The sequence below is a fragment of the Xiphias gladius genome, chromosome 1 (genome assembly GCF_016859285.1).
Source record: "Xiphias gladius isolate SHS-SW01 ecotype Sanya breed wild chromosome 1, ASM1685928v1, whole genome shotgun sequence".
NCBI lineage: Eukaryota > Metazoa > Chordata > Actinopteri > Istiophoriformes > Xiphiidae > Xiphias > Xiphias gladius.
Window position 1 is genome coordinate 7,364,606 of NC_053400.1, and position 22,707 is coordinate 7,387,312.

Consider the following 22,707-nt stretch of genomic DNA (forward strand, 5'->3'; position numbering starts at 1 on the left):
CAAATACATTCTTTAATCAGTATTATCATTATTTTATTTTTTTGTTCTTTTGGACGATCACAAACTCCAGACCTTTGCTACAGATACAAACACGTGACAGAAAGAACAGGCAAACCCTCCTTAGGTGTACTTCAGTTTTAAATGTGGGCAGACAGGATTCCGGTGAGTCTGTGCTGCTGTAATTTGAGCCCCTGCTCGTTCTTTTTGAAATGGGGGGGGGGTCAGCAGGGTGCTGTTCCACACAGACGTCTCCGGTCCATAGATTTTAGATTGCAGTAGCTCGGATCGTGAGATTTCATTGGTTAACACCCAGGCTGTCGTGGACGTAACGACTTTGGTTCCCTATGGTGTTACACAAAGTTCATTATGATGTTTTCACTGTCTTTCTGAAAAAGATCAACTTGGAAACACAGATGTCGTGGCATACGCTATTAACAGGCTGTGTGAGGAATACGGAAACAAATAATTGAGTAGGATTAGATCATTTGAATAGACTGAAACCAAGGGAGTCCTTACCCGCTCTAGCAGCTGTGTGAGGCTGCAGGCATGAGCAGAATCAACCCTGCCAGGAAAGGAGTTCACAGTTAATTAGCGGAGGAGGTTAAAGGGCCTACATTCCCACACAGGTGTTCTCGCTGACTGTGTCTGAATCGATTCGATCTCTTAGAGCTGGGTGGGAGCGTACTGCCCAACTGACATCCCCCTCACTCTGTTGTTACTGCTGTTGCACCTACAGTTTACAACCCCTGATTCTTAGAAGTGCGTAGAGTTCAGTGACCTCGAGCATTAGGACTTTTACGGTAAATATCTTTGCACTTCGCAGCTGGAGGAGCACAGGTGTAATTATGAAACATTAGCAATGGCTGCATTCCATACGAGTTTTTATTGATATATTCCATATGTGGGTCTTGTCAGCATTTAAATAAGTAATTAATTAGGTAATTAATCATCCTTTACCTGGAGTTTTATTGGAGTCGTATTCTTGTCCCAATCAAATACAGATGTAAAATAGTGTTCTTGGGTTGATTGGTGCACGACTAGTCTCCTGCTTTGCCTGCAGCCCAGGAGTCATAATCTGATCTCTGCTCAGACAGAATCTCCTAAAACGTCCCACTCATTCCAATTGGTCAAATGGACATATTGGTGCCAGGGAGTGGGGTTTTTTTTGCTTTTGTTTTGTTTTTATGTCAGCAAGCATGTACACATACACACACACGTCCATGGCAGACAATGGTTAGTTGAGTACTCTCGTGCATTTCTGGGCAGCCATTTGTACGCTTTGCTAACATATGGATTGTTAAATTATTTATTTTTTGTTTTTACTATTATTCTTACAATTTTTTTCCTTTTTTACTTAAACTTTTTCATTGTTTGGACCATTGTTCCCACCTTTACCTGTTTAAGGGTATCCCTAATTTATTCCACGACAGCCCTAAGTAAACTAAGTGTGAAAGTAAGTGTATTAAGGCATGTTAGCTTTGGTGCTATGATTATGCCACATTACAGGGCTGATATCAATAGTAGTACTTAATGGAGCTTTACATTTTTTGGTAAAAACTATGTATTTGATGGGGTGTTTCATTTACTATACTTTTAAAAAGAATTTAAATATGTGGATACATGGGAGCCATTTATTGTATTTACATTTTGGAAAGGCTCATCTACATGCTATTTTCCATTGTTGGAAGTCAGAGATTCTGCGCAAATTTCAAATATTCTTTGGTACACACAGGATTATGCATGCACACTGTGTATGAGTAGTATGTAAAAGAAGTGGGTTGGCTGATAAACAATTTGTGGTTGTCTGTTTTCCTCACTGAACATGCTGTTTTCGACCTTATTCTTTTCAGCGACCATGAAGTTCTCCAGTTCCTTGGTTTTGTCTTTTAACTTCATGTCTACACTGGAAGTGGGAATGTATTGCATTATGTAGCTTCACATCTGCTGCTTGCGATCACCTCGGGCCTGGATTTTAGCAAAGATCTGACCGGTTTCACAATGTAACATTCAGAATAAAGGGCTGCCAGAAGTTGAAAGAAAATGAGACTCTCTTCTAGCAATGTGACAAACACCAATTGTAGTTTTTCTGCACAGTAGGAACATAACATCCGAAATGTGCGGCATCAAATAATAATCTGTTATGTAAAAGATCATGGAGTAAGTAGCTAATAGCTCGCTGCCAGCCCTTTAGTAAGCCTAGTTGCTGCTGTAACTGATGCTATGGAAGTTTAAGTACTGTTTGATTTTTTTTTCTAAAGCTTTTGACATTTTCAGAGATTGAATGATGGGGATGATGAGAGGAGACAGAAGTGAGGGAGAAACAGAAATTGTAGCAGTGGAGACAGAAACATGAGGAAAGTAAAGAAGGTGCAACTAATTCAAGATTCAAAGACGTGTAGGTTCAAAATTCTGAGTCGGCAGAAAAACTGTAAGATATATTTTATGGATTTTTAAGGCATAATCTCCTAAAAATGACAGATCTTTTAATACATGGACTAACACCTCACAACAACTATATTAATTTATTGTTTTCTTGGGCTGTATAAGGGATTTTTTTTCATCTAAAAATTAAACTGTTGACTTGTGTTTGTGAAGTTTAAACATTACATCAGTCATTTTTGTTTTTCTGTTATATTCCAAACATTGATATGTAATAAAGAACATGTTGTGTTTGATTTTTCAAGTTGAGACTGATAAGTCACCATACTATTATGTAAAAATCTGTTTTTAACCATCTACATCATTTAAGACCCAGTCTCTCTGTCATTTCATTGCCAAAGCAAGAACAGTCACAAAACTCCCTTACCAAATGTCATATTTTCCTTTTGCCTCCCTGACTGGCAAAACAAAGGCCAGCAAAACCTTACATACCAGTCAGCTGGCTGTTCTGATAAGTTTGTCTTGCGCTTTATTCCCTGTGTGTAAGAGTTGAACATTTCTAACTATGGGGACTCTTAGTGGTAGTGTCAAAAAAGACTACCTCAACTTTCATGGGGACCGCCGTTTTCTTCAAAAAGAAAAACAACAGTCCACATGTCATTTCATAACACAGAGATTCTACCAGACGGGGCTTTGATAAGATCTATTCTAAAAAAATTCTATTCTATTAAGACAAGTTGCATCCCTAACAAATTCACAAATCTGATGGAAGTTTTGAGTAAGCATATAGTCTGGTTTAAGACTACTATAACAATGACCGGCAGCCTATTGGGTGTTTTTTACATTCCGCTAAGAAGATAATCCCTTTGGCTTTGCGGTTGTTAGATTACTTGAACGATTCAGCTACTGCTGCTAAGATTCTTACCTGTTGCTGGTCTTTTCTACCACTAAACTGTTTGAGGTTTAGTTGCATAAATATAAGTATTTATATTCGATGGAATGCCTGACATTTTGTACAGACATTCATGGTTCCCAGATTCTGTGTCCTAATGAATTTGGGGATTCCCTGACTTTCCCTCTAGCATCACCATGAGGTTGACATTCATGGTTTTGAGTTAAAAGTCTCGACAACTACTGGATGGAGTGCCATGAAATTTGGTACACACATTCATGTTCCCCACTGGAAGAACTGTAATAACCTTGGTGATCTCCTAACTTTCCATAAAGTCTAAATTTTAATTTATCCAATGCTTTTGTTTTTGACAAAATACCTGCAAAACGAATAACATTCCCATCAGCCTCATCTTTTCTTTGTTATAGGAGGTAATTAGCAATGCTTGTTACAATTTGTCTTTGGGCTCTCTTGTTCCCTCTGGGCGTACTATCCCTACTGCCACGATTCCTGTCTCAGCCGTCTTTATTTTTGCCTCCGTCTCCTGCCACTCTCAATCCACCCACCAGATGTCCTCAGACTTTCCTCCCTATCCCAGTCGCCTGACTGCCAGATCCATCTGCTCACCTGTCTCCTATTCTCAATCAGCTTAGCTGCCCTGCCCACTCACACATCTGTTCCTCATTTCCCTGATCTGCTCCTTGGTATTTATACCAGCCCTTTTTCCCAGTCAATTGTCAGATTGTTTGCTCATATTTCTGTGTGTGTCCCTATGTGCCTGCTACCTGCTATAGTAACCTGTTGGGCTTGCATGCTTAGCCACCCATTTGTCTGTAAGCAAGGTCCTCTTCTTTTTTAATCTATTACAGTTCGTTCACTTCACATGCCTGCCTGCATGTGTGCCTCTCTACCTGTGCTTCTACCACCAGCCGTAACAATGTTGACTGTACCATTTAATTTAAAGCCCCACTGTGCCTAACTGCAGCCTCACAGATTGTGTCTGTCTTAATTTATTTCCAGTTTACCATGTATTTAACTAATTTTTATTTTACATAGTAGCAGGTAAAACCTGGTGGGGAATGTAAATGAAAAATATTCTTAATGTCTCTCTTTCGTAGTTTGTCTACAGCCTCAAACAGAAATAAATAGCAAACATTTAAAAAAAAAAAACTAAAAAAAAAACCACACTCACCAATTCATCTACAGTTTAAGGAGTTAAGTCGTTAAGTTGCGGCAGGCGAATGCTAATGAATGCACAATTAACTTGGAGGCTGGCCTCCCACTCCAAAAAGAGGCCCCAACAAAGAGAGGAGAGGCTTTGTTGGCGACAGGAAGGCAAGCTGAAACACTGGCTTCAGTGTGATGGCAGAAGGGGACGAGGAAGAGGAGGAGATGGAGGGGGAAACAGCCAAAATACTGTGGTGGCGTAAGAGGAGGAGTCGTGCTGTAAACAAATACATCACAGCATCCAAGAATAGCAGCAGGAGGAGCAAGAGGAGTATACGAGGAGGAGGACCAAGAGGACGAGTAGAACAAATTGAAGAGCAGTAGAAGAAAAAAGAATAATTTGAAAAGGAGGAAGATGATGATTCAATTGTTTGGAGGCTGCAGTGGACAATGAACTAAAGGATTTGTGAGTTGATAAGAAGCTTCCTCTAGCCTCAGAAAAGAGCTGTCTATTGATGTTCTCTAGTTGACCTCACCTGAGGAAAACCCACACAACCTGTGTCCCAATTCAGAGGCTTGATCCTACAAAGTCTGCATTTCTACACTCAACAGTTGATAAGGGGCTGATAAGACCTCTAGCATTTTGCCATCTCATCTGCATGCAGCTAAGGAATTGTTTTTTTTTTGTCTAAATTTAAAGGACACATTTTGTGCATCTTGCAATGTCATCAGTTGTTTACTGTAATCTCAGGTATTAAAGTGCTTCCGTGGGTTTACCACTGTGACACTTTATCTGTGAAATAGTAAAGGGAAAAAAGCAAAACATCTATTCTAGTGAGGTGCTGGCTCACAGGTAGACATTAGGAGAAGGGGATCTAGAGGAGGGAAGACGCTAAGATCAAACAGGCAAGCAACGTGTGAGGCATGGCTGTGGTATGTCATGGAAATAGTTTGTAATTCAGGTGATGTTGGTTGACAGCCACGCCGCACCTGAGTGTGTCAAGTCCTACTTTATTCAACGATGTCATTGGCTGTGACAAGATTGAAATAATATCTGTCCAGTACTTAGAGAGGTTGTCATATAGTAAATTAAACAAGATGTCAAATTGTGTCATTCTTTATCAGGTTAATTTAAAGGGGCAATGTGGGCCGCCACATCAGTGAGCTCACTGGCTACTTACAACCAAGTTTCAACCCTCCCATTGAGCTAACACAGATTGAATAAATCTAACCTCAGCATAGGGCAGTTGTTGACATGTTGCCAAACCTGCATGGATTGGGAATAAATGTTTTGCAATCCAATTATGTAACTTGTAGGTTGTTTTCTTTGGTTATTGTTAGACTGACGATGGCAATTTCCCACCCGGTCTGCCCAGTCAGAGAGACAGGGAAGATGTAGTCGTAGCAGGAGTAGAGGACAAGCCACGAGAGGTCAAGGAGCACGAGGGAGAGCAGCTAGAGAAGCTGCATCAGTCGCTGAGCTTGAGGAAAGAGTTGAGGAATGTTGCAGAGATAGGATGGCTGTAACATCGGGCAGACTGAATGCTAACAATGTCTCACTATTGCCACTTGAGGTAAAAAGTGGTATTACAAGATGGGATGGGGCCAGCTGGTTAACATGCTAACTTCAATAGATATCTCTGCACCACGATAGACATCTTTGACATAATGTCAAAACTGTTATTTCTTCACATTCTCCTGATGATCTTACTTTTTGAATGTTTTAAAATAAAATACATATTGCTCTTTTAATGTTGTTATTAACAGCTCTCACAAATTCAGTTTTATTAAGATGATGTCAGGAGGAAGCCTCTACAGTAGAGTAGTTCTCAGTATGGAAACATCATGTTTTTAGCCATGCTAACAGATTGGCACTAGGGAAGGTAATGTTGGTCATTATCTCAGTCAACCACTTCCAGTTCAGACAACTGATGGATTGCCATGAAATTTTGTAGAAACATACATTTTCCGCAGCCCATGAATCCTACTGACTTTGGTATTCCCCCTGACTTTTCCTCTAGCACCACCAGCAGGTAAAAGTTTGAACTTTACCCTGTGAAATACCTCAACATCTACGGGAAAGACTGGCACAAGTTTTGGTACAGACATTCATAATTCCCAGAGGATGAATTCAAATCACTTCGGTTACCCCTTAACTTTTCATTTAGCACCACCATCAGGTTCTCCAGTGGTGCAGTGGTTCAGTGCTTTGGTTCATTACCTGCAAAACTAATGACGTTCCCTTCAACGTCAGCTTTACTTGTGGTAATTAGCTAATTTTAGCATGCTAACATGCTAGACTAAGGTGGTGAACATTGTAAACATTACACCTGCTCTATCAGCAGCATCAGCATTTTAGCATTGTCATGTGAGCACGTTAGCATGCCGAATTTTGAACTCAGCTTAAATCACTGTGAGGCTAAAAGAATCTTAAGTATCTCAGTCCAAAATAAAACTTTATTAAATTCAACCTTTCCATTTGGATTACTCATTGTCGACCTGACAATTTTCACTGTTCATCTTGCACTGCGTTACACATGTAAGCACCTAGCAGCCAGATAATTTGTATTCACAACTGCAACAGCGTTGCTTGTATTGTCTTCACCTTGTGAGTCTGTTATCGTTTTCTGTGCATGTGTGAGCATGGCAAAATATGGTCCTGGAGACACCTACCGTAACAGGAAATACCACAGAGGTGGTTTTGCGTACTTTGGCAGGTGTCTGTCTGTCTGTGAACTGATTTTTGTCAACCACAATAGCATCACAACAGGGCAAGATACAGTCACAAAACTTTACAAGTATGTATTTGAAATCATAATGAAGGCTGAGTTGGAATATGAGCGTGGTCCGACCCATGAATTCTGAAGACTCATGTAATAATATCTCAATGAGTACTTAGTACTCATTGGTCCGAAGATCAACATGTTAATGGGCATCGCAGCTGGTGTAATCCCATTGCATGATGGTCTCTAGTTCTCTTCTATTGTATTTTGGCCTGTTCATATCCTGTACTGAGGTGCTTGTAATTTACATCATTTCTTGTACATCATGTAGACATACTGATTACTTTGTGCCAAGTTTAAGAAGCAGAAAGGGTGAAAAAGAGGAGACAACAAATAAAAAAAAAAAATGATGGAAGGGGGGAGACAGGGGGCTGGAAGGAAAGGAAAGGGGGTCGGATAACAGAGGAAGACTAAAGACCAGAGCAAGGAGAGAGCCGCTGAGGGAGCAAAGGTAGAACGGAAAGGAGAGATAGTGACAGGTTGAGAGGGAAGGGTGATGGTAGGAACCAAAAAAGGAGGAATGAGGAAAGAGGGACCCAAAGAGAAAGGAAGGAGACAAGGCCACGAACCCAACACCACTTTGTAGCCAAGGACAAACTATCACTCTTTCTCATTCTCTCTTTCATCCCGCCCTTGATCTATTCTTACTGTAGAGCTTCTGGAGTGCCTGCTCAAATGGTTTGCCATACTGCCCTCACCACACATCATTTGTTAACAGGGAACCCAGAGTTCTTGGGGTAAGGAAGCAGAGCTGCATAGCAACCTCACAGCACTTCCTGTTGGGCCGGGGGTTGAACGCCGGTTCCCGTTGTTCACCGCCGTACCCCCTCTGCCTTTAGAAAAAAGCAGCCGGGAAGCAGTTCACTTACAAACGGCTTTGTGCTTCGTTGTGAGGAGAAGAGAAATGAGTGGAAAAGCAAAGCACCCTCAGTTCATTCCACTCTTTAACAGGCAGGGACTTCTATATGGTTTAACTAATATGGGTTTCTGAACCACAACAATAAGATTTTTGGAATTATGGTGCTGATAGCTGAGCAATGCTATCAGATTTTAGTACCTTTCTACTGTTTGCATTAAATATTCAGTCCTTTCTTGCAGGGTTTTCTTTTTTCCACTGTGAAAACTCTCTAAAACATAGAACATGTTGCCGTGTTGGTGAAGAATGTGGACTGCCCATTTTCATTAGCAAAATGCTATAAAATATACTGTGAAGTTTTTCACCACCCTGCAGAGTTCTGTGACCATAGGCAAAAGTTTAAAGTGGTTTTACAGCCATAATTGCCAGGGCCTGCTGGGTTAACTCACATAAGCAGCTTATGTAGTTCAGACATTAACTTTACATGCCTTCATGACTTTACGTGCAATGTCAAAGGGAACGTGGATTTTTATCATTCCTGTTTCCGTGGTCATACGACTGCATATCCTCTCAAAACTTAAGTGTTGACTCACATTGACCAGAACACAGGAAAAGTAAAAGAAAACCTTCACCACTGTTGACTGTTAGGAGAGCAGACAATCCTGTGAAAAAACACAGCTTCTCTGGGAACCAAGTATATGCAAACTGCAGCAATTAAAGCTGATGCCATAAGTTTCTTTGGTTCAAACTAATCCATTATGCCTTTGACTGGACACACTGTCATAAATTTGGAGTCCTATTCATTTTCGGACAAATGTTACTGAGCAAATAATGTTGCGTCACTAACTATCTGTGACTCTTTCCACATCCTATGCAGCAGTTGAGTGTAGTCTCAAGTCCATCAGACAGCACCTGACAACCCTGACACCTCGCTGATATCATGGGTGTACTCAGACGTTCAACAGACAACAGACACCTTTCAACCCATAGCAGTTAGTGCAGCAATGCTTTTCCCGTATACAATATGAAGTGAGTTCTCTTTAAAATGAATCTCTATATTGTCACCAATTTAATTATTCACAGGCTGAGAGCAAAGAACATTAATAATAGCCTCCATTCATCATTTTTGCAGAAGACACGTCATAGCATGAAAAAACATTTAATAAAAGCTCATTAAGGCCTGTGGAGTTTTTGTGGTAACATAAATAACAAAGTACATAACACAGTATTTCCTTCCTCATAACTTCCTTTTCCTTTAAAAAAAAAAAAAAAAATGTTAAAACCTGTACTGCAGCCTGTAAATCAGTGGAATATCGTAAAATGAGCGATGCCACATAGAATTCATTCACTACACATTTTCAGTACTATACACATATGTGAACGTCTTAGTATTTGTGCATGTAGAACATGAGTTATAAACTAAACATGTTTATCAAAATGTTGGTCCACTAATGATCAAAACACTTTAAAATAACTTTTGAATTAGATAGAGCCATCATTTATGTTATTAGTGACACATGCTTTTTTCTGCTAAGACAAATCAAATGTCTGCCATGAGAAAGGCCTATTGATGATGAGAAGGAGTAGACTCCCAGCAGAAACTGTGACTTGTCAAACACAGGTGGACATAATAATATTAAGAATAACTGCATTTCATTTAGGTGTGGCAGTTCCAGGGCGCTGGTATTGTTCATGTGGTCTTACTGGCCCATGTGAATGGAACGGGGCAATCAGTGTTGTTATCAGTCACACCTGTGTTTTCCTTCCATGGCAAGTCTACAAGCCTGTATTTTGCAATAAAGCAGGTCTCTGTCAGAGTCCTACTCAGGATCTGAAAATGATACAAACATAGTCAGATTTTCAGATCCAAGAGAGGATTCATCACTTGAAACTAAAAGTTGTGCAAAAAATACACAGAATTACCTTCATATTTTAAAGTAGGTTGGGCTTTGTGAACCGTGGAAAGGTTATTGTAAGTACAGCGATGATTTGGAAAAAAAAGCACCTCATTGAACAAATACCACACAGGGTGAGTTAGCCTTCCAAAACAAATTTATAAATGTGGGTCGCTTACAGTACAGTGGAATTATGTTGGATGATTTGAAGAAAACAAGAGGAAAACTAAAGGAGGAAAGCAGATAATCCAATGATTCACAAGGGAATAAAAATAAATAATGTACAATGTTAATGCTTAAGTATTAACCTCTACCTCCACCTAGTGGCTGATATTGTTTGGTACAACAACAATCCTCCATTTCCTTGATAACCTAAATGATTAATCACTTATCAAATATTGACAATTAACTTTCTGTCAGTCCATTAATGGATAATTGTACTAATTCATGGCATAATTATCAACTACAAGAGGCTTCTTATATTCATAATGACAGATCCAGAAGCTCCTGCACTTTTCCCACTTTATTTTACAAAGTTGTTTGTGTAACCAAAGTCCAGATCCTTGTAATGATGATGCACCATTTTTCATATTCTCATGTCAACGTCAAGTTTATTTCTCAAATATAACAAGCAACAAATCTGTGTTGCTGGTCTCTTTTATGACCATGAAGAAGAAGCGTCAATATGCTGACTGACATGCTGACAAATTGTGACTAATACAAACTTGCTCTGCTAGGTTGTAGGCTGAATTTGAAGGAAGGGAAACACGAGGTATCAGAAGCCTGAAGTGGAATAATGGCAAATGTCCGCAAGCGTAAATGTCTTTGATCCAGTGTAAGCTGGTGATCAACATATAACCAGCTTGACTGGTTCGTACAGGATTGTGACATCCATCTAGCTGAGTACAGTGAGATTGTGTAACACCTGATTAGAGTGAATGGTCAGTTCCAACTTAAGCTTCCATCTCTTGTAACCTCTTCTGTGAAAGCCCTGAAAAAGAGGAAAGTTTTCCCTGCATAGGGATGAGCACGTAATTGTATAAATGTAAAGGTAATGTCTTATGTTTAATTGTTTTAGTGCTTGTCCAATATTCATTTTCATATGAAAATGTGAAATCCTCTTAAAAATCCTTTTTACCAAGGATCCTGGATTAGAAGAAAAATCTCTATGCAATTTTTAATTTATTCTAACATTCATGAGTCAAAAGAAAATTAAATAATTCAGCCACACAGTTGTTAAATGAGGTTAGAAATGAAATGTTTCTGTTCTAAAATACTTCCCCTGGGTTTCAGATGCAGAAATGTCCCAGACAAAGACAGCTTTGGCCTTGCTTATAGCCACAGCAACACCCCCATACCCTGGCTTCGCATCCGTGTAGTTGTTATTAATAAGCCTCCTCTGACATTAATAAGCACCTCTTCAACAAACAGGAATTTAACCTGCTTTCTAACTGGCAAAACCAGCCACACACAAGCAGGCGGCGTCTCTTGTTTCACCACAGGCACAAGCAAATTGAAAAAGCCAAACACACTACAACATGAGGCACTACAACAAATACTGATGAGGTGTATTTAAACGAGGCACAGAAGAAAATTAAAGTTAGCTCAGGGGTAGAGTTCAGTTCACCCACAGACCCTCTCACCAGGAAGTCAATCAGAAATCAGAACATTCACAAAAAAGCCTTGGCAGCTGAGCACAGCTTGTCTTGCCGCTGTTGCCGGGCAACCAAATAAAACTGCAGTTTAAAGACCTGATGCTGAACATTTTTATCACTTTTTATAGTGTTTGCATCGATCTGTCAGTTTATGTCTGTATCTTTCAGACCATCTGTATTTCTCCCAACATGTGATGAGATGTGCAAAGGAAAAACACCTGTTGAACACTGAACAGTGCTGTTAAATATTATCCTAATTACAGTTATTCTTTGTGGATTTAAAATTTTCCACTAAAATACAAAAATTATTCTCATTTATATCTTTGCCTCATAACAATACTAAACAACTCACATACAACTCCAAGTAATTTAATACCGAAAGATATGATATGATGGCGTATTAGGTTACATATTCAAATTCATGCTCTTCAGCAAGTCAAATGCTGCAATGCCAGCCTCTATTGGAGGGATGAAACAGCATCCTTCCAAAAGATATTCCCTCAGTCTGTGTTTGATAGACGGGGCGAGCGCCGTCTAACAAGTCGGTCCAAAACCTTCCAAATGGTGTTCAGCTGGGTTGAGATCCGGTGACCCCTTGGCCCTATGGATGGCGGCAGTCATGCCGCTTCTCCACTCATTTTCCAGGTTTTTCCTTTAATTTATCACCCGTCAGATTATATTGAGCACCATCTTGTTTGTTTCACCAGCTCACAGCTGGTTTAAGTCAAAAGTATGATTTCCTACACTTGTAGACATACAGTATATACGGTATGTCCCTTTCCTGGTGTCAGCGCAGGAAGCACTCCTTAGGGTTTCAATGGGAAGTAGCCATTATGCATAATTTTGTATTTCTGGCATTATACAAATTTGCTTAAAGTACCTGAAGAAATTGAAAAATGCCAAACGAGCACTGCGTTAAGCTACTTTTAGTGCGTTTGTCAGTGTTTCAGTTGAATGTTTAGTTTATTGACTATTTGATGTTTATTGTTTTAACCCACAGGACTGATGCTATGCATTACTCTGACACAGAGGTCAACGTGTGACTCCCTTTAGTCAGACAGGTGTTGTACATTTAGGTGATTATTATTGTTATTATTACAGCCTCAGATAATTAGCCTATATGGTTTTATTGCAATATGCACTGGATTTTCTACCCCACTCGTAGGGTTCACTTAGCAGTTCACTTGGAACGAATAACCATGTTGATGACAGCAGTTATTATAAATGAAAAGGCAGCTTCTAACAACACCAGCAGGCCTTTCATGAACCCCACCAAGCTGTTTTAGCACAAAAGTGATTTTCTTTATTAGGGCTAGCATGCGCACCAGATGGTGCAACTGCTAACTTTAGCCTCTGCGAGTCAGACTTCATCATGAGGTTTGTATTGGTAAACAGTTTTTTTTTCTAGCAGGTAGCTTGTTAGTCGACCGTCTTGCACACTGTAGTTTATATTACCTGACTGACACAGGTGGCGTCCGGCGAGTTTTTTTTGGCTGTGAACGCACCGCCCAGTCCTCTTTCTTTTCTTTTCCCCTTTCCTCTCTTTCCGTTTGGGCGGAGTTTCTTGCTTTCAGCTGGAAAAGTCCCTGGCGGAGTGGAGTGAAGTCGGAGCAGACACATTGTTGGAGGAGAGAGAGGATACTCACCTGTAGAACAGCATTGGCCTGGTTTAAATTATCATTATTTATTTATTTTTTTTTAACATTCACTTGTTTTTCTCAAGAGTGTGAGCCTTCAGGATGACGGACACACTTTTACCAAACGGCATCAAAGACAGCGGAGGAGACAGCAATTATTTCAGAAAGGTGAGCTTTGCCTCTCGTCTCTTTAGTTTCGTAACTACATTGTACGGGGGGGCTCCATCTTTCTGCTGTATCGGCCGTCGCAATGTGCAGTGAGAGGGAGATACCACTGATGTAAACAGAAAAAGGCTTTAGCTTATTGTTAGCGTACTGTCTCTAGGGTTTCTGGTTTGCCTGGAGCGCCTGTTTTCGGTAACTAAGTGAAGTCATTGCATAATGCAGCATACAAAAGGCATGTCCGGGAGCCCAAGGACCAGATTTGATACCCAACTTGTTTTCTTCCTCTCTTCGCCAGATGTATTTGTATTGGGATTTGCTTAACTAATTGTAATTAAGGTATTTAACTACAGGCTAGCCTACCCACACTTACAGTTTCAAGCTATACATCAACTGACGAAACTACTTTTGTAATGTCATTTACAATAAAACAATACATAAATCAAAGGCACGTATATAGAACACCACATGAAAGAAAAGTCCAACTAATACACATTGTTACATTTTCCTATTACTCTTAAAAGTAGCATGGTGTCAGTAACAAATACTGCAGCTCCTGATGTGTCACCAACAGCAGCAGAAACCACAGTACTGTCAGCTACAGGTGTCTGTGTGTGTGTGTGTGTGTGTGTGTGTGTGTTTATGTGTATGTTACTCCAAGAATAGCTCTATATCTCCTGCAGTTACTGATAGTGAGAGAGACTGAAAGGGCACTGACCAAACATCCCATAATTAACCTTTTCATTTCCCTGCTGCCTGTCAGAGGTGTGATGGTGATTGAAAGTCAATAGGAAGCCTTATGGAGGAGTTCCTCAAAGGCTTTGTTGATACCCCTGGTAATCTTAGGTCAGATTAACCGACTGCCCTTAGATAATTTTGCCAGACCTGTTTTGTACCTTTTTATCTGGTAAAATTGGGCCAGTATTTCCTCTGAGCTATGTTTTGACCTTTTTTCTTATTCCTTCATAAGAAATTACTGTTGTGTTTTATGGGAATATTGTAAAACCACTAAACACCTGACCTTTGACCTTTTTATTGATCGACCGTATTTTAGAGTTGCACACATTGGAGATGCTCTGGATAACAGCATCATCCAAAAGACTGAAATGTAAATGTAAAATGGCAGTTCATCCAAAGTGTTACTCAGATAATTGGAGTGTTCTTCCTGTCTGTATTTTTGTATTGAAGTTCAAGCCTTTTTATCATGTAAATTAGCTGGTGGCTTGTCATTATACAGTGACAGTCATTAAAGGGATTAGCTTTCATTGCATCTGGACCAGCAGAGAAACCTGTCTAACCAGTTGTGTTTCATGTACCTGTGACTGCAACATTTTTCAGGAGTTATGGGTTTGTCTAGTTGTAGGCTATGAGAAAGGCACTTGGCAGTAGTTGAGTGATTATCTAATGTGTTTTTACTGAGTTCCCTGTCTGCCATGCTGTGGTCCATGTCTCATTCCTCCACATTTGTACCGGTGTCCTCAACTGGAGTGTTTTTATAGACAAGCTTGTTTAGATGGGCATCTGAACAGGGCCTTTGTGTCTCTCAATCCCCGCAAATCCCTTTCTGAACGCTGTCTGGATTCAGGCTCTGCGCTGCCCTTCCTGTGTCTATAAAAAGGTCAGTTGGATCCAGGGTCTGGGACTGCCATAGGACATGATAGGAGGCTATAGAGCCTAATACCTCAATCACAAACGGTTTCCTTTATTACTGTAACAGACATTCTATAGCCTAACTCATCTATTTTTTTTCTTATCCATCGTTCTCACTCTCCCTACATTTCCTTTACCCTCCGTATTTCTCAGTGTTGAACGTTCAGGAGTCTTTCCTTTCCTTGCAGAAGCCCTTCTCAGTATAAAAAGGCTGGCACATTCTCCAAAACCAAAAAGCAATGAGCTCTACTTTCTCATTGTGTCATGTTAAAGAGATTTGCAATTTGGAAACTTTTTGGTCAAATTTTAACCAAGTTGAGCCAAGATGATCTTTGCTTCCATTTTTTGTGTCCTGCTTTCTCTTGGGTGAAAATGAGTTTAATGATTTACAAGGCCTCACTGGGTTCAGCAGATGCCCGAGGGAGCTGTTGTGGTTCAGGGCTTCCTTCCCAGCCGTCCACTGTTTCACCTCCAGCTGGCTGAGGTCCGATGGACGGCTGCAGGATGGAAACATGGCAGAACAAAAAGCCGAATCGGCATGTTTCTTCTCCTTATCCTCCTCGGCCATTGAGAGCATTGACGTAGCATCTGGCCCGAGGCCGTCCTTCAGCCAGACCACAGACACAAATTGACAACATGTGTCCTGGTTCACAAACCAGACAAGCTCTCTCGACTTGGAGACACGCTTAGCTTCCCTAAGCAGGGTTTGTATTGGAAAAAGGCAAATGAGAGATCCAACTGTGATCAAATATTATCTCTTACAGTAGTTAACGAAATATAAAGATGTCTTTCTTGGGACTGATTGAAGCACACTCCTTTCTGAGCAATCTGTCCCCACTTTAATTGGAGTGGAACAATGTGTGAAGTCAGTTATGGAGCATACATGATTCCAGCTTGTCATTTACTTCATCATAAAGAGGTGAGAATATAGAGATGCTGAGCACACTATGTTTTTGTGGGGTGAAAAAGCTATTGTGAGTCCGTTACACTGCCATAACCGGGTCATGGCTGAAGCCTCTTCCTGGCTGGCTGCCAGTCTTAATCACCACTTTTATCAACCAACTATCCTATGAACTATTGCTCCACATGTTCTTTGTGAAGCTTCAGTTATACAACAGCAACATTATTTGCTGTTTGATGGATATGATAATGGACTGGACTGTCTTTGCATTTTGCTCTCATCAAGTGTTTTGTCCGCTTATAGAGAGAGGCTGCACTGTTCGAGCATACCAGTGCAGCGGAGGGATCAATTCCTGGTGTGGTTCAGTTTGTTAGGCAAGGCTTTAGCAGGGCTGGTAGTCAGGGTTAGGGGTTCAGTTCCCTGTGTAGGTCAGTATAATGTCAGATGGTCTGTGCAGCAGAGTGATAAGAACGGCAGCACCAATTTTTACTTCACTTTCCATTATTAAATTAAATCGTTTTAGTTCAACAAAGATTAAGGATTAATTTTTCACACTTAAAGATAAACACTGTGTACTTTCAGTACACAATGTGCAACAGAATCAAAGACAATACAAAACACATCATTTTTGTCATAATATTTCTAACCAAGCTCTCCACAAATAAAGGTGTGATATCAGACCATCAGGTTTGTGGACTAAAAGTAGGTCTGGGTGAAGAGAGATATAATAGTCATTGATTTAAAATAGTGTCACTACACAGGATCAGGATCATCGCTTTGGAATGCTAGCAAAGGTTGAAGTTTCATAGTGTCCTACATATTAAAAAATAGAAACATATTGCTATGGTTACTGTCAACCATTAGCCACTCCCTTGTTCTTTAACAACACACATACACCCCATTTTTGATTAAATGATTGATGTGATGACGTACTGCAATAAGTCCACGCCCTCTAATGTTGTGCGCTCATGCCCTCACCCCGCTGTCATTCCAAGAATAGCTCCTGCTACATCCAGCCAAGCCACACCCCAACAGCCTCATACAGCTCTATTTGTAATTGACAAGACTTTCATTGCAATGAATGGTTAATCATTACACTCGTAGGTCAATGAAGTGTTTGTACAGGAACACCCAAGTGCCTATAGCAGAGTGGTTTTAGAGTGCATTATACATTAACTAAAAAATGTATAACTAAATGTGACCCTTGTTGCAACCATTTGACCTGTTTTGTTGACATTTGTACTTGAGGTCCTGTCACCTTTCCTCTGTCCTGTTTTACCTGCTCACTTTACAGGAAGTTTCTCTTGATAAGAGGAGTAGCGACATGGCTCAGATGTAAATGTAAAAAGATGTGACAGGTGGAGGGTCAAACAGGTGGTGCAGGGGCAAAATACTTACCCACGACTGTAGTTTGAATGTATTGACTGAATAATAAAAAAAATCCCTTGTAGCAGTATCAGATCAACAGTAAATGAATTCTGTAGGGTCTACATTAATGTATATGTGTGTGTGTATATACAGTGTGTATATATACTTTGTGTGTGTGTGTGTGTGTGTGTGTGTTTACACACACACAAACCTGTCAGTGATAACTAACTTTTAACTTTTTTTTCGAACCAATATCTCGACACTTTGACGCCCTATTCTTTAAATATTTTTCTCTCTGTTCAGTCATTGACACTGAAAATGTATAAAACAGCTCTATCTAAGTAAGAGAAGAGTGATACTATTTTCAGGAAAATACCAGAAGAGCAGGTGTGTAGATCAGCACAAACCCATTTTGGCACAGTACACATGACAGAAACATCCTAACTCTGAAGTTTTTCGTAAGCTTGAGTCATGCTGTTGTTTGACCTGCTGAGCATGAGTCAGAGAATCCTCCCTGTTGCTGATGTGTATCTTACCTTGAGGGCAGAAAAAGGTGAACTTAATTTCTCATAAAAATGAGAAATTAACATGTAACTACACTGGTACAATACATTCAGAAAGTATTGAGACCCCTTTATTTTTTTCACATTTTGTTATGTAGCAGTCTTATGCTAAAATCGTTTTAATTCATTTTATCCCTCATCAATCTGCACTCAATACCCCATAATGACAAAGCGACAACAGAATTTTAGACATTTTTGAAAATTTATTAATAAGGAAACTGAAATGGCACATTGAAATACTTACTCAGACCCTTTTCTAAGACACTTGAGATTTACTTCAGGTGCCTCCCATTTCTCTTGACCATGCCAATTGGGGTTTGCAAGAAAGCACCTTAAGGACTTTCAGACTGAGAGAAACAAGATTCTCTGGTCTGATGAAGCCAAGATATAACTGTTTGGAAAATCCCCAAATGCAGGTGTGCAAAGCTTGTCATGTCGTACCAAAGAAGACTTGAGGCTGTAATTGCTGCCAAAGGTGCTTCAACTAAGTACCGAGTAAAGGGTCTGAATACTTATGTCCATGTGATTGACAGTTTTTCCTTTCTAATAAATTTGCCAAAAATTCTAAAATTCCATTTTCTTTCTGTCATTATGGGGTGTGGGGTTTAGATTGATGAGAGAAAAAATTAATTTAAACAGTTTTAGCATAAGACTGCAACATCACAAAATGTGAAAAAAAGTGAAGGGGTCTGAATACTCTGAATGCACTGTATGTTTTCTCTTTGGTTCTGTGTCATCTGTGACCATTGGTACATGTGTTGATTGAGTGCGGTTGCCTCTGACTCTTTACCTTGATGAAGCTAAGCAGAAACTGAAGCTCATTCTTCTGCTGACATGAGATTTAGTCGGAACACTTTTACATTGTAGTTATTTGTCTATGTTGAGGACAGTAAACTGACTGGTTTTACTGAGCTGACAGGTCTGCATCATGTTATCTGCCATCCAAAGCAAGGTACAGACCACACCTCTGCTGTGCTGTTAGTCAGTCAGTATGAATGTCTGAGGCCAGTTTATCTGTGCTGCTATGAGTGACAGCCTGTTGACTTAGGAAGGCTGGTACACTTTTGGTTGTGATAGAGATAAGGACACACAGTACAGCCACATACAGGCTGTTCCTTTTAAACACAAAGAGTGAGAGCATGTGTTTTAGCTGAGAACTGTATATCAAGGTGCAGCTCTTCCCGCACCCAACTTGGATTTATTTTTACTGTTGTATCAGGGAGTAAAGATAAAGTAAAAATTCACACAAATTAATTTAAAAGTCATGTCTGAACATTTTTGATGTCAGAGGAATGTTTAGAGCAAATGCTGTGACCATAAATTTAGCAAAGTGCCCAAATACACATAATCTTGCCAGCTCTGTTGTAGTGAATTGACATATCTTGGTGAAAGATTTAAGAACAAAGTGAGAGGTGAAACTGTACAAAAAAAAATTCTGAATGCTCTGAACAGGAACAAGGACATTTGTTCAGTAGATTGTAGTATAACTTGTTGCCAGCAACAATTATTCATGGGGAAGAAAAATGCTTGGTATTGACCTGATATAAATACATGGATGAATAAATAAATAATACAAAACAGTTTGAATGACATGATGGAAATGTAAAATCATAGATGAGGAAATCATCCTACTTTTTTTTCCACACTACATTTTAATAAGTTATCGTTTTCTGCTGACATGATTGGTCCTTTATCTCTCCATCTCAGGGCTTTAACCCGTTCGCCCAGACTGGACGAAGCAAACTGCAGAATAAGCGAGCCAGTCTGAACCAGCAGATCATCAAAGAGATGAGGATGAGGGCTGGAGCTGAGAACCTGCTGAAGTAAGAACAAATCTGATGACTGATAATACATACAGTACAGTATGTACTAAAAAAAATAAAAATAAAAATCACACTTTTTTTTTTTTTAAGTGGGAAGAGTGAATCATTCTAAACATACAAAGAACAAAAACATGGAAATCCAGCTGTTAAGTTTATCTTTGTGTGCTCTTATAATTATTTAATTCATTCATGTGTAATTCTTTTGTCTGTATTGCTTGTCAGTTAGGTCACTGTGGTATATGTGACCTCTAGTAAACTCTACCTGGTTTGTTGGGACAAGTTTGGCTTCAAACCCCTCATTGTTGTTTAATGAGTTGCCATGAATTCTTGGTGAAACCGTAAACAACCAAAGATGGCAGGTGATATTAAGTGATAACAATGTTGAAGAGGAACATTCCATGTATTCAAAGAGCTACTGTGATATGTGACTTAGAAGGAACCTGAGAAAAACCTACACATTTTACTGAACCTTTGTATTTTGATTATAGATTGCAAAACTGTGATGGTTTCTGTCAGGATTCTTGAAACTCTGCATTTGTTCTCCCCTGGCCTGTAAAACTACAGACAAGACTTTTTCTTCTGTGACTGAGAAAGTTTGAGTTTCTGTTGTTATCGTGTGGCTGTACAGGTGAATTTAGTGTGGAGGAAAATGTGTCTGTTCTCTGAGATTTTGACAATAAATCGAGAGATATTTTCTTCCTGTTGAAATATCTGTTTAAGTAGAATTGAATGGCTCAATTTGAGATCAGACTTCTCAGGAGATACAATGCAACAGAGAAATATGAGAAACCTTACTGCCCTCTCATAGCCTTAGCAATCTCATGCTTTTTGTTCAGTCTGGTTGGAGGCTTGTCCTCACAAAAAATTGTTTTTCTGAACGCTGTTCCAGGCATTTTTACACACATTTTGGCATCCTGATGACTAGAACTTTGTTTTTAAGCCAGTCATCATGATTTACCTAATCATCCCTCCATACCAGTGTCATCCAAACATAAGAATATAAAGGGGTTCATTTGTGTATCACTATTGTACTAACTCTCTAAACATAAAATTTAGCTTCGTGGATTATATTGTAAACCTAAGTTATAAAAAAATGTAATGTTGCAACGGTGAGCCCCTACTCATATAATACGGCATGCAAACAGGTAAATACATAAATACAGTATAGGCTGTCACAACCTTCAGTCGTTGCATCAACACTGCTCTTTGTTTGTTCAATTTCTTGTGTCTTTTCGGGAATATATGATGATTAAACAGAATTACCTGTAAAACAAAATACAGGTTTGGTTTTTTGATACACTTTCTGTAAAGAAATGGAGGTATATTTTCACTCCAAACAGTGTTAGTCGAACTTCAAGCCAGGCTGAAGCTGCTCCACCAGTCAAAAAGTGATGCATTAATGTTTGTACAGTGTTTATGTTTAACAGCCTGTCATTGCATTTGACCAACAATGTAGTGTGTACAGGTGTTTAACTTTTTCTCTTTTTACCTTGTTGTTGTTCTCTTCTGTAGAGATCAAAGCAAATGTCTGATTGTCTATAGAACAGAGTCGACCTTCTTAAGTATTTAGTTACCTGGCACAACTTTTCTGTGATCAGCCTCAGCCTTCATGTGGTGTGAAGCCTATGCTAAATATTAAATCTCCACAAAAGGTCTGTGATGGCCAATATTAACTGTAGTCAGTTTACAGTTTTTAATGGTAACTGAGACGCAAGGCCATCATATTTGAGGAGTGAATTTCTGGAGATCAAGAAATTGAAGATCATCCTGCTGTAAATTTCTAAAGATTTAAAGAACACTCTATTAATGTAATACCATTAGAACCTGCTACACTGAAGAAAAAGAAAAAGAAAAAAAGCAGGTCTGTCAGCTACTAGCACCCTGGTGAGACAAAAATAAGAGGCAGAAAACATCTAGAGCCATGCGTAATCTTTATGCCTTTTTATTGTAGTTAATTGTAGGAAATCTACAGGAAAATGTGTGGGGAAACTCCAACCTCAGAAATTTCCAGATTTAATTCAGCTCTCTGACAAAGTGTCAACTGAAATGGAACATTATAAACTTCTTAAAGTAGTGTTTATTGCAGGCTTACTATTTTGGATTGCATTAGGTTAAAGTTTATAGTTACACCTATTAATATGTCCACCTTCTGTTATGGTGTCCTTTGGCAGGGATAGTGTATTTCACAAGTGTCAGAATAGTGTTAAGTTTAGTGAACTGTCACGGGTCTTCTGTCAAAAAAAGGATCCTGTGGTATCTTTTGTCATTGAGGCTGTAGCTTCGTGTCTACAGAAACAAAAGGTTCAATGGTACACCTTTTTTCTCTGAGTCGCCTCAACCTCTCCCACTGGGATTCTTGGATCACTTCTCTAAACGTTTGTGTTAAGATTAGTTTGGTGAGGGGGGGATACCGCTCTCTCTGTGTGTGTGTGTGTGTGTGTGTGTGTGTGTGTGTGTGTGTGTGTGTGTGTGTGTGTGTGTGTGTGTGTGTGTGTGTGTGTGTGTGTGTGTGTGTGTGTGTGTGTGTGTGTGTCCGTTAGACCTCTCTAAGCCTACTGTCAGCCTCAGAAGCCTCCACATTCCTTTCAGTCTGCCCAGCCAAAGCCAGGGGCAAATGGACTCTGTGTGCATGTGGGTGCGTTTGTTTACTACTACTGACTGTAGTTCTACCTGTGATTTCCCATCCGTGTGCATCAGTGTCTGTCGGGGTGGGCACATCAGTGTTGTCATGGCTATCCTACCTACTTTGACATCGACCTGGATTGTCATGTTGTATTATAGTCAAAAGTAGATTCTCAGCGCCACAGGTATTAAAAAAGTCAAAAAGACGACATCTTAAATTATCATCTATGCCTCTTGCCAAAAACATTTCCAAACTAGCAGCATTTAAAGATCCTATTAAGAAAGTGTGTGTGTGTGTGTGTGTGTGTGTGTGTGTGTGTGTGTGTGTGTGTGTGTGTGTGTGTGTGTGTGTGT

General features: G+C 39.7%; 1 protein-coding gene and 1 long non-coding RNA gene across 3 annotated transcripts in view; one reads left to right on the forward strand and one right to left on the reverse strand.

Moving 5' to 3' along the window:
* LOC120788941 lies at window positions 1-13,187 on the reverse strand. The gene is made up of 3 exons (XR_005707323.1): window positions 13,083-13,187; window positions 517-562; window positions 1-342 (listed from the first exon to the last, which is right to left on the reverse strand). It is a non-coding gene; the product is annotated as an uncharacterized LOC120788941 (long non-coding RNA).
* Window positions 12,761-22,707, forward strand: part of rhpn2 (rhophilin, Rho GTPase binding protein 2) — a 33,039-nt gene continuing 23,092 nt past the window's right edge. Inside the window, exons 1-3 of one of the 2 annotated variants that reach the window (XM_040125229.1) lie at window positions 12,761-13,004; window positions 13,351-13,432; window positions 19,616-19,731. In XM_040125229.1, the coding sequence (XP_039981163.1) occupies window positions 13,367-13,432; window positions 19,616-19,731 (182 nt within the window). In that variant the 5' untranslated portion in view covers window positions 12,761-13,004; window positions 13,351-13,366. Of the gene's footprint in view, window positions 13,005-13,185; window positions 13,433-19,615; window positions 19,732-22,707 lie in introns of those variants that run through there. The other variant, XM_040125239.1, reaches the window with a different exon arrangement.